Source organism: Haemaphysalis longicornis, unplaced genomic scaffold (genome assembly GCF_048455015.1).
Source record: "Haemaphysalis longicornis isolate Haplotype H1 unplaced genomic scaffold, Haemaphysalis longicornis Haplotype H1 scaffold_1, whole genome shotgun sequence".
In the NCBI taxonomy this organism is placed as follows: Eukaryota; Metazoa; Arthropoda; class Arachnida; order Ixodida; family Ixodidae; genus Haemaphysalis; species Haemaphysalis longicornis.
The window spans coordinates 387,920,266-387,933,319 of NW_027526203.1; the positions used below are offsets into that span (position 1 = coordinate 387,920,266).

Genomic DNA, 13,054 nt, shown 5'->3' on the forward strand with positions numbered 1-13,054 from the left:
GGCCGAATCCTCCCATGGGCAGCACGCCATTCGCACCTTAGCCGCTTCGCAACCATTCATTTCCGGAGAGCGCTTTACAAGCCGCGACCAGGTGGCGCGCGCCGCTACCGCAGTTTGCACCGCGCATGCGTACAGCACGCGGTCCTCCGTGCGAAGGCAGACCGCGAGATGAGCATACGATCACTCCTGGCACACCGCAGAAGTATGACGTCAAGGCGAACGCCAGCCATGCACTGCCCCTCTCCCTAATCGCCTGCGGAAAGCCTTGACGGCATCCTGCATGGCCAGCTGGCATGAGCGCATGCAGGGTTCATGTTGCGGTGAAGTGGCTTCGGAAATCTTGTTCGAGCGTCGTTGAGGCAGCAGACCACTTCCAGGGATGTAACGGGGGTGGGAAGGAGCTGCTTCACGCATCAGGATTACGAACCAAGGCGCACGCGCTGACCGGCCTGGTAGATGCTTCTGGGACCAGATTAGGTGCGTCCACTGGAAAGCGCCATGATTACTCAGTTGTTAGGTTACGGAAACAAAACCTACGACGATGTATATCGAGAATCAACGCGTTGCAAATCGCCCAATAAAGCGCGAAACCACGGATAATAACGATACAGTTCGAAAACCTTTGGAAATCCGTGTGTGAAGTGCCAGTGCGAGCTGCCGCGGTGTTTGCGTCTAATCCCATATGATTTAGGTCGATTAACTCTGTCAATATTTCGTGGATGTAGAAATGTAAGGCACATTTGTGTCAAAACCGTGAAATGCGGCTGCAAGTAAATCTTTCTCCGGTCTTTCGTTGCATTGTACGTTCCGAGCACCCGGCTGAATCCTATGTGGGAACAAGGATGTCAATAAGATTGTCCAAGATGCACTTCGTGGGCTACTACGTTGAATTTTTCTGCATTTACATTAAATTTCTCCAAAACTTTCTGTTGGCTGGTCGATACAAGCCTGAGGCATTTCCTTTTATATTTCGAGTTTAATGAAACAAACTTTGGAACGAGTCCCGCCTTGCGCCTGGGTTGCATTCAACAGCGTTGTCGAATATCACACAGAAGGGTGTATACGGATCTCTAGAGCAGCGGCGGAGCTTCACTCTCTATTATGTAGTATGAAAAATAAAACCAAATTGTGCTGGATCGTTAGCTTTTATTTTCACTAGTATCTCAAGAACACCAAACACCAAAAACAGTACTATGTGGAAAGGACCTCTGATACAGCATTTAACTATGTTGCATGTTTCTTGCATTATAACCACGCCAGCTCACAACGTACCAGTGGATTGCAATCTGGCGATGCAAAATTTATTTGTTCAGCGTCCATGTAGAGCGAATACGCATACAATGGCGGGACTGCTTGCAAGTCAGCTTTACCACAGATCTTAGAAGCATTGCAACGGAGAGGACTCGAAACGGACTACGGTTTTGGTATGCCCAGTGTGCAGTGGAGGAAAAACGCACGTGAGGCATCATTTACTCTCAACTGATTCACAAACCACGATTCTATCCCAACATAAACGGCAACAACAGATGGTACGTTGCGCGATGGAACGAGCTTCCAGGACTCAAGCTGAACGGTGTTATGGCAAAACACATGGTTGGGCAGAAGCACTGATTTAGCGCAATTTAAGACATCAAAAGGTACGCAAAGGGAGTAAATTCATCGGGTCCGCATGCAGCGCATCAACGCTCTAGATGTTAAATTTAACGTGAGTATATTCATCAACCATTGCAAAAAAAAAAAAAAAAGCACAGAAAGGAGGAAACGCTGCAATAGCTCAAACAAGCAAATGTACCCATGAAGCGGTTAACAATTGAAACCAACACAAAAATAACCCCTGCTTAACAAAGTCTTGAATTTGTCACTGAACGGTTGAGGAATTATTTTTGTTTTTGCTGACCGTTATTTCCCATTACAAAAGCAAAAAAAAAATGTACCACAAGTTTGGGCCGAGCTTGAGTGGGTCTGTTTTGAGTGCCTGTGTAGTGTCGCCACTCGCTTGTACAACTATTCGAATATCAGTTAATAAGGCTTTGTAGCATATTAATGAGATATTTTAACAGGCTCACTAAAAAGCTGTTTAAAAAAATAATTCTGCGCGTTAAAGCTAAAAAAGAACTATTCTGTGCGTCAATGCTAAAACTATAGGCTTTGAGGCATCGTGGGCAGGTCAATGGAATAATTTAGATCCCCTTGGCATCTTTAACGTGCTTTGAAATCTGGAAGCAGCAGTGCAACCAAAGAAAACCAGTAGGTGAAAGCTGCGATCAAAGACATTTCTTCTGTCATGCACTGCGTGCACCTTACGCGTTTGCGGGAAATTTCATTTTTTTTTAGACGACAGGGAGGTGCTGTCATGTGGTCTCACTCTTTCTTGTCCTTCATATAGTAGCAAGTCTGCCCTTAAAAAAAAAAAAAAGTTCGCTGTTTTGGCTTGCACGCCCCTTTCATTTTAAACGTGCAGGCCTAAGCAGATCCTGAGAAGGAACGCATCTTCGTGCGCTAAATAAAAACAAGCTCGAGCAGGCTCGATGTCTGGTTACGTACGTTTCGTATCCACAAAAACTCTGCAAAAAATTTGTCAAGGTATTTAAATAGCCCGTCTGATACTCAGAATAGAGCATGTTTCTGTGACCGAGTGCGCTCATCCCTGACGTAGCACGGAACCGGAACACTCACGTGAGCCTTATGCCTGAACTGTTCGTTTTCATGTCAAACCCAGGATGTCGGTGGCCGCGAAGGACGGCGCGCCGTCGTTCCACTCGCAGCGCCGTTGTCTTGGGAGCCGCCTCCTCAACTTACATACGCGTCGTCGGGGCGGAAATGAAAGATGAAAAGTGAGGAGAGAAGGAAAGAGGGGAGAGATTAACGTGGGGCCCACGTCGAAGCGTGGAAGCGGCAAATTACCCGTCATTATTCTTGGCGCATACGGCGTGAGCCCAGCGCGTCTCGAATGAAGGGGACATTAGCCACCAGGACGGGCGCACACACGACACATCCATAATCAAGTCTCGAGTCGTCAACAATGCTTTCGCCCGCAGCAGCGTCGCCGGATAACGAGGGCTACTCATCAAGGCGCCGCGTACAAGCGCCCATGTCTCCTAATGAGGCGACAGTCAACAAAAGCGCCGCATTCTCGCCCTACACGGCCGACCTGCGCTGGAGGCGTGCGCACACGGCCACTACTCCGCTGAAACCGAAAACGATTACAGAGAAAGAACTGCCGCTTCTTGCTCCCGTATTTCACAAAAACGGTCGCTTTCAGCCTGTTTATCGCCACAATATAGCCTCCATGGCAGAGCGCGAGTATACGGCTAAAGTTATAGCGCTCGTCCCACACTACAGCTCTGCCCCTCTACACTTAGGGAGCCCTCCCAGGCTGGAAGCAGCGCTTCTGTGGTACCACCATCAAGGTGTGTCGCCTGATAACATGCTGGAAAGCGGAAAAAGGCTTAAAAGCACTAATTTTGGCTAAAAATCTCATGAGGAATGGCGTCGAGACCTTGATATATCGCACCGTCGTCTAAGTGATTGCATGCAAGTGTTGCAAGGAACGCTCTGTAAGTGTTTAAAAAAGAAAAGAAAAGAAAAGCGAACGGGTGTCTCCCGATGTTTCATCGGACGATGCAGAATAAGAAGGGGATCTAGCTCTGATCCGTTACACTGCTGAGCACGAGGTCGCGGGTTCGATTCCCGGCCGCGGCGGCTGCTTTTCTGATGGAGGCAAAAAGCAAAAACGCCCGTGTGTACGAGATTTCGGCGCGTGCGTTAAAGATCCCCAGGTGGTCAAAATTAATCCGGAGTCCTCCACTACGGCGCGCCTCATCGCCTGGGTTGCGTCGGCGCGTTAAACACCACCATCAATCAATTAGCTCTGATCCGAAGCTAGTAGCGATGAATGGGACTGCAATGCACCGCTGTAGGAGCACACTGGTGTTTAGTTCCGTAATCCAGTGAAGCTGGCCCTTTACCGTCACTCCTGAGAAATTTTTTTCAAAGAGAACGTTCTAAAGTGAATGGACGTTGGTGAACTAGAAACGTCCCGTAGAATCTCTTAAATCTGCGGAAGTTCGTGCATAACTGCTGAAAATCAGTGATAATGTAGCGGAATACGCGCAGAAAGGACAAAGCGTGCCACTGCGTTCTGTCCTTCGACCTGCATTTCCCCGCTTATAGAACTGCTTTTCAGCCCTTGTGTAGAAATTGGAACAGACTTGAGTCATTATACCGTATGCATTTGGATGTGTCAGGGGAGTATTGTTATCGTTGTTGAATAACGTTTACTCAGTTTTCGTGTCCATATTTCGTAAAGGTTTGCCTTGATTTTCACCAATTATGTACCAACTCTCATAGACAGGTTCCATCTGTTGTGAAGAATAGTAGATTTCATTTCTCTCGGTTTTTTTTTTTTTTTGCGTACCAATGTCTCTATAGTTGCTTAAACTGGAACTTTCGAGAACTTCAAGCGGAAAAGGGCCATGGGTAATGGGTTGCACGGATGAAGCCTGTCCTACGCTGTCATGAACTTTACAAACAGCGGGAGTTTCGTATACTGTATATGCGTGCGGAGCACTATAGAGAGTGCCGCACCTCGATGAGAGGGAGAGGGACGCTGCATTCTCCTTCTCACACTAACCGGGCGCGACGCTTGATATGTGGCCGCAGATGTTTGATAAGAAGCCGGGTAATACTTTCAGCGTTAAAAGACGCGGTGGAATTAAGCTATGAATCAAGCGAACGAAATAATTTTACAATAACTATTTACATTTAATGCGGGTGACTACGTTTTCGGGGTGTCAAAATGGAGGGCCATGCCGGCAAAGGCATAGCGGGGTGTTTGGCCACCGACCACCGGCACCCCGTAGCTCTCCCGCAAAGCGCAAAGGTGTCTGCTTTCCCAGTGCGGGCGAGTGAGGCGCACTAGCGAGCGCTGGGCGGGCCCATCTGCCGCTCGTGGCCGCAGCAGCAGCGGAGCGTTGCGCTGTCACCTCAGCCGGCGCTCGTCAGCGTGCACGGCCGGCGAGGTGCGCGAGCAGGTCTCGTTTCCGGGCTGGGAAGTAGATGCCCCGGCAGCAGGGAGGACGCTAAGAAGCCTCTGCCGAGGCAGCGCCGTCGGGCGAGATAATTAGTTCCAATGGATGGAACTCCTCCCAGCGAGGCCGCCTGTCTCACAGGGCGAGCCGCGCCCGCCGACGCACGCGCTGGCGAGAAATCTAATGCGCGCACGTGAAAATGTGCTACCGCCGGGATGAGTCATTTGGAGAACGCACCGCCCGCTCCGCACAGCTCCTGATTGCGCGGGTAGCGCCTCCGCCGACAATAGCGAGCCGACCGCTGGACGACGCCAGCTTCAGACTCAGTACCCGGCTTCTTATGGGTTGCTTCATGGCAGCTCTGATCCGGCTTTGGCTTGGCTACAGCCGGGCTGACAACGCTGCATTTGTAAGCTGCGCGAACTGGGAAGCGCGAAAGCTCGCTAATAATAAGCGGCAGCATTAGATGCCTAGAGCGTTAACTGGTACCGAACGATTAACGCGGGGCACAGATATATTGATGAGCTCACTTTTTTTTTTTTTTTTGCACATTTTCGCTGTTTACCTCTACAAAGACGAACGAGCCCGCAAGAGGCTTGGTCTCCTCGACAGTCGCTTTAGGTGACACATTGAGCATTTTAAGCTCAGAAATTTATGAACTCGTCATTCATGAGCCCGCCGACGTTGCCAACCAGAAAAAAAAAAAAAAAACCGCGGTGTTTGCATTCATTTCCCTTCGCAAAGCCTCAGCCATCCCAGCTTGTCATACCCTGTCAGTTGCACTTTACGCGACTTCGCTCTCCGGGAAACTGCCCAGGTTGCGAAAGGCTGGTCCCGACACTCGTCGACAGCGGGAATTGGTCGCACTCTGCATGCCCGCCCAATGATCCGCGGAACGGTGGGCCTGCATTTCGCCGCCCTGTGCACGATGAACCCGACCGAGTTCATAGAAACGCTGTTAAGGTGACGAGATCCCCTGCTGTCATCGCCGACTCCCGCGCCCCTCTTCTTTGTCCGACCGCCTCCTCGTGTAGCAAATTGCCGTGCTGAAATCGCTCTCTTTCACATGGTGTCGAGGCAGGGGCAGCGGGAGCATGGCTTTAGCGGCTCGGCCTCACGTTGCGGGCTGTTCTGCCGCCTCGACCGCCGACTTTGGAGCCGCGAAGCAGCGAAGTCGATACATCACCGAACGGGACAGCCTCGGGAGACGGCGCACAATGCGAGCAGGGGGGGCCCTTCCGGCAAGAAAAGCGCCGACTTGTCCCCGTGTTCGCGCAAGATGCTCTTTGGGGGCCCCAAGCCGCCGTGCACGAGATGAACAAGGGCCCTACTAATCGAGTGCTGATGCGTTCTGCGGACCAGAACGGGGCGGGCCAGAACGCTGCTCCTCGTGCAGGGGCGCGTCATAAATCAAGCCTTTTTCCCGAAAACTGCGATTGTCGGCGGTGGCAGCCCGGGCAGTGTGCGACGACCTGCCGTTGAATGGCGCGTGTCGCGCGGCCGCCTGCCCCCCGCCTCCTGTCGCCCCGTTCCGCGGTTGCAAACGCCTTCGGCTTTTCTCGGACTCCATTAAGACGTTGCTACGGATCAGCCTTTGTGCATGTGGCGGCGCGGACGCTGCCAGTTGTGCGGAGTGTATCCGATGCCGGGGATGACGCCATGACCTCACGGGTCGAAAATGCTCTTTGTGCTTGGCTGCGGGGCTGCACGAAGTGCTACAGTTGTGGTTGCATAACGGCTGCGTACTTCGCTCTCAGGGCGCAGGAGCGTGGTAGGGCTATATATAGTTAAGGTGTCAGTTTATCGAATGCCATGTGTTTTCTTAGTAAGCCTTGGTGAACATCATGAGTTGCACACTTAACCGCGAATAGCTCTGAATGTACATGTACTTACGGGTGAAAGCGCAGAAATATTGGAAAGCCCGAATTTCCTAATTGTACAAAAAAGTGTACAGTGCTATGGACGTCTTGGACGTGTCGCTCGGAGTTCTTTCCAGCGACATTTCCGCTCACCCTATGTATACGTCAACTGTGGCTGAGGGCTAATAGCACTCAACACCAGAAAATTGTTATAGTTGCAATAAAGATTAGACAAGAAAGATAATAAAAGGATGGCAGTTTCAGGGGCGATATTTTTCTGCCTTCACCTCCCATTACCCTTACCCTGACTTTGATCGCTCTTCGGCCCTCGTATGCGTTGTTCGCCAGTTTCTTTAATGGGGTTGAAAAAAGACTGTATGTGTGTAAGGGTGCGAGCGTGCGTGCGCCGGTGTGGAGCTGGACAATTGAGCTGACGCCATTTTTTTTTTGTTTTCCTTGTTCCCCTCTGCGCAGACGCCTCCCGAGAGAATGGCGGCTCCTTCAACGGCCGGCAGCCGGTCAAGAAGAAGCGGAAGTCGCGAACGGCGTTCACCAACCACCAGATCTTCGAGCTGGAGAAAAGGTTCCTCTACCAGAAATACCTGTCGCCCGCGGACCGGGACGAGATCGCGCAGTCACTGGGACTCACAAACGCCCAGGTCATAACCTGGTTCCAGAACCGGCGAGCGAAACTCAAACGGGACATGGAAGAGCTCAAAAAGGACATGGATGCTGCCAAGATCCACACTATTCACAAGACCCTACTGGATAACATACAAGATCTCAGCAGTTTCAAGAAGGACATCCACAAGGCTGCGAGCGGACCGTGAGCACCGCGGTCTTCTCGGAAAGTCCACAAAGTTCTCACCAGAACTGTCGATACCTTCTATGGGTTCCATGTGCAGAGACAGCCTTTCTACGGGTAACTCGTCGGACAGTGCGTTGGCGACGCCGCAGTCGCCACTGCTTTACAGGATTCTGTGCGAACGGTGCACACGCGAAGCCACTACGCGAACCCGCGAACTGTGCGCTCAGTGTGGGCGCCGTTTTCCCAATGCACGCGTCTTTTCTCCCCTCTCTCGCCGCCATCATGTTGAGCACGGCAAGCCAGCTAGATTTCAGCCTACTTGCACTTTGTATACGTAAGAGACTGGCCAGACGGCCTGTGACGTGGCCGGGATCGCGCCGAAGGAAAGGATGCTGTGACCGCTTCGGGAAGAGTATTTATTTCGCGTCCAGTTCCTGCGTAGTGTACAGATTTGGCCGCTGTCATGTTGGGCGCAAATAATTTTGGCAGGACCTGTACAACGGACCAGTATTTTGCAGCAGCCTTTTCTTATACCTGAAAGTACAAGTTGCAGAGTCAACTTGGACATGTCGGTGTACCTCTATCCTCCTTTCTCGTATCGATAGGTCGCGCTAAATGCATGCGAGTTTTATTTTACAAATTTCACCAACTGTTTGTATGCTTACAAGTTGTGAGGAAAGCGTCTACGATGGAACGTCACATGACAAGCTACCAAAGATAACTCGTTCACCGTCGAAGAGCGCAAATATTCCAGTGGGCTTGCCCCCAGCAGTCACAGAGTGATAGCGTGAGTTAAAATTACAGCTTGCCACGGTAGAGCTTTTCTCGTGCGTGGCATTGTTTGCGGAAAGACCGTAAATATTTTAAAGAAACTAAACAGACGAAACTTGGAGCTGACGAAAGACAATTCAAAACGTCTCGCAAAACTTTAACGTTGAGGTCTTATAGCATTATAACACAACGGGGCAAATTTTTGTTGTTCACCTCTTTTGAAATACTGCAAAGCTAGCTTTTCCTAAAAAAAATCACTTCGCCGTAATGTGGGCGCTCGCGAATGGGCCCGACACAGATGAACTTGTCTGCTGAGCAAGATAACGACTGAGTGTGTGGGCGTGTACGAAGAGGATGTTTGCTTTCAAGTTAATTTCGGGCTCGCAAAGCGAAGCCACAATCCTGACGCAGCTTTGCTGTGAAGCTAGCTTTGCAGGTTACGGAAGAGGTTCATGCCATCTGACGCTACAGGTGTTGAGGATCCTTAAAAAAACGCTTGTACGAATAAAAATGCCCTGCTCTTTATGGCAGTTAGGGCTATTTTGGCGCTGCATGTTCGAGAGGGCGGTGCATGAGAACAGGGAGAAGGAAGGAAACTGAAGGCTTAGGAACATCCCTTTTTTGTTCACAAAAATGAAGCATGCATGTGTGTAAACATCGATAGGTGCCCGCGTAGCAGTACTCGAACCAGTAGGCTCACGATGAGCCACCAGTATGTATATAGACGTCTAGGTGAATCGGTCATAGTGACAATCCTTCTGCCATTTTCGTGTGCAATCTCTCAACCCCGCCCAGACAAAGCACGCATCCCGGACCACGCACAGCGCTGCGCAGAAATAAAGAAGGGGCTACGTCCGCTGGAAGAGCCCCTAGAGGACCCGCGAGTCGGTTGGCGAGACGCGTTCACTGGCCTGGTCAACAGGGTCTTCTGCGACGCAGAGGCCCTTGTCCTGTACATACGTATGTTCACTGCAGCTTTGCGGCTGCCCCTATGCCCTGTGTAAATATGTTACATCTTGTCCAGACATTTCTAGGAAGCTCTGTGGACGTCGCGAACGTGCAAAGCCGCCGGCAGGCCTCAGCTGTTCTATTCACTAAGTGTCCATCTTTTCCGCTCCGTCTTTATTTGTCCGCTCCAGCTGACCGGGATCAACCACGTTGCACCTGATGAAAAAAAAATAATAATAATCGAGAAACTAGCCGAACCCGAAAACGAAACGAAATGATAACTGCAAAAGAGATCAAGAACAACGCAAAAAAAAAAAAACAACAACAACAACAACAACAACAACAACAAAAAAAACGGCCTGTCCGCTGTAAGATTCGGGTCGTCCGATTTTACGACTTGGAGATTTCACAAAATATGGGAGCACGGTATAAAACCACCATTTTTATCATCGGTTTCTTTACTCGACAACTTTATCGGGTAGTTTCGTTTTGTTGAAAGGTAATGATGCAACACCGATGTTGTTTGTACTTAATTTATAACACGCTTAAACTTCATATTTATGTATGTAGGCGCATAGGCAAAAATGAAACAAAATACTCGTGCATCAAAAGAAAAACAGCACCGCAAAGGATACTCTCCTATCATCGCCGTAAGACGTTTCATTGTAAAGAAATACCTGTGAGCGTTGCAGCCGCGCACATTCCGTCGACACTTTTCTGTAGGTCGCGCCGGCAACAAAAAGCAAAAAACTCAACCCCTTATTTTGTATGGTGTCGAATGCTTCTCGAAGAAAAGTGAATGCACGCAACGCAAATAAGGACTGACAGCGTCCCACAGCCACTCGATTTCAATAAATATTCGTAAGCCTTGCCTAATACAGTACAGTTTCAAAAAGTAAAAAAAAAGGAACAGTGTTTTTCGCCACGAAAGCGGCACGTTCACGGATGTGAGGTGAGCCGAAGTATGGCGGGATCTTAAAACTCCAGCACGAGCATATCATCACATTCTCTTTTTTTTTTTTCGTCACTCTGTATGTCAGTCACAAAATAGGAGTGTAAACCACCAGTCTCATTGTTCAACATGTACAGAATTACAAAATCTGTTCCTTAATTTTCCTCGCGCTTTCTCGCACAGGAGTAACGGTACACTGCAGATGCACGCGCACTGAAACGGTTTTCAACGGTGTAAAAGCAATGAGGAGTGGATCGTTTTATGTGGGCTTTTTTCTGTGCCTATAGTGATGGCTCCGCAAAACAATTAGGCATTGTTTGGCGAAACTATCGCCCAAGTAAAACGACGAACGAGTGTGGCCGCAACGGGAACACACGCCCGAGCATTCTGTCTGGGCATAGTCGGAAAAACTGCACCGCCGTTACTTCAGTGATGAGACATTGGCTCGTCGAGACAAATAACTCGCAATTTAGAACGCGTGTATTTGACGTTACCTTGATTTACTTTTGGGTGCTTTGGAGAAGGAAAGTTGAAGCTGGCTCACACCAAATAAAAGGCCTATGTACAGTACAGGTCACCGCGACAGCTCTGTACTTTGGAACGCATTATACACACTGTACATAACCAGCGCAGCCTGTCTTGTTGTGCAGAGTTCTTTGTCTTTGCTGCGACAGTATATTGTGTCGTGTCTTTGCGTGTTGTTACGTGTGAAAAAAACAAACAAGCCTACGTCACCAAGTCTTTTTTTTATAGTTCTGTCCTTGCAATGAAGCCGTGCAACAGTGGTGGTGAACGCAATGAAAAAAAACAAAGAGGCATCTGAGACAATGGCTTAATTTTGAACAAGACAACAACAACAACCACAACAAGCAAGCTATTTCTTGTTCGTCTGTATACCGCACCTGTGACCGAAAACTGCTAGAAGGGGATCTTGCTGCCGTCACCATTTATGTGACCGTGTCAGTGCCTGTGTTCTGCACCATTTGCTACGGAGATAGTCAGAGCCCATAGGCTCTACCGAGACGTGCATACTGCATGTTGCAACTTAACCCATGCACGCTGAAGTCTATGTTTAGCGAAAATAATGAAAGGAAAGAAAGAAAAGAAAAGAATAAACACCAGTGAATCATCGCGGTCACAAATCCGCTGTTGCTCGTGCTTTTTTACATATTGTAAGTAGTTCCTATTTAAGTACATGACAAAAATCTAAATGTTTATTATTACTTGCATATTCAATGCTCTGTTAATGCTGTGAATTATTGGCATCTGTATGCATCACTGAACGATCCTGTGATAATTCTTATTGTTTCGAGAAACGTTGTAGTGTTCATGCCTGAATGAACAATGCGTATAACAATAAAATGCGGATTTATTCACAGCCCCTCGTCTTCGTGTCTCGTAGACTCCTTTAAGGAATGAGTTCTTTTCGTCTAGTGGATAGTGTGGTGGCTTCTGGTTTGCGACCCGTTATATGAGGCGTATCATTCGCTAACGCAACTATGATTATGCACTATAAGAAAAAAAAAGGCCTTGCCTTACCAGTATACCAGTGAATGGGTGCTGATAAAACTCATATTTGTCGTATAGCTTACGCGAATGTAAATGCTACAGGACGTCTGCATCACGAGTGGCAAAATTTTACTGCCATGCTATCCGTGAATATCCGTTGCAGTACGCGCCCAGTTATTAGTTCTGCCTAATTTCACAAAATCTTTGCGAGAGAAATGAAACCGGATATTAACAACTCCAGTTCCGATTCAGTTTTTTTCAAGTAACTGTAGCAACAAATGATAAATAAATAAATAAATAAATAAATAAATAAATAAATAAATAAATAAATAAATAAATAAATAAACAAACAAATAAATAAATAAATAAATAAATAAATAAATAAATAAATAAATAAATAAATAAATAAATAAATAAATAAATAAATAAATAAATAAATAAATAAATAAATAAATAAATAATAAATAAATAAATAAATAAATAAATAAATAAATAAATAAATCACCGGCGCCACAAATCTAATTCGAGTCAATGTAATTCTCTTTTCTGAGCAAAAAATTTCAAAGCAGCCAACGTTAAACAAGTCGTTCAATTGTAGGGAATGGAAAAAAATAGACCTTAAAACTGCGTTGTCCAAAGTATGATTGAATGCAGTGACTTAAAAAAGGCAGCTTCTGCTAAAAGCTGACTACAAGGTAAGTTTTCCGGGTGCGTGCATCTGCAATGCAGCGCATAGCCGCACAAATAAAACCGGCGACGTATCCATGGAACGGCACGGGTGCCCACATTGCGAATTGCACATGAATAACGGCGGAAGCGGAAAGTAGGCAGTTAGGAAAAAAAGCTCACAATAAAGAATTCAGACAAACCGGAAGACGGTCTGAAGGCGGTCTTAAGTCTGAACTCAAACGGTCTTTCGGAATTCCGACCGGAATTTTAACGTCAAAAATTCTATTCCGGAATTTCTAACCACGAATACAAACATTTACGTTGGCACCAAAGGTGTGAAAAGAGACAGGCTTCGCGTTATGCGGGTTCATACCTAAGCATTCTTGTATTTACGAATGCAGGCCGAATTTAAATGACTGCTACGGTTGGCAGCTATTTGTGGACTGCTTCAGAACTCCGCACAGCATTTTGCAATGACAAGCGGGAAGCAGCTTCCCGGAACCTCGTT

General features: G+C 47.9%; 1 protein-coding gene across 1 annotated transcript in view; it reads left to right on the forward strand.

Moving 5' to 3' along the window:
• The window catches only part of LOC144155247 (transcription factor LBX2-like), an 87,154-nt gene extending 75,414 nt beyond the window's left edge, over positions 1-11,740 (forward strand). Inside the window, exon 2 of the mRNA XM_077686570.1 lies at positions 7,364-11,740. Coding sequence (XP_077542696.1) covers positions 7,364-7,719 — 356 coding nt within the window. The 3' untranslated portion in view covers positions 7,720-11,740. The remainder of the gene's footprint in view (positions 1-7,363) is intronic.
• Positions 11,741-13,054: the final 1,314 nt, after the last annotated feature.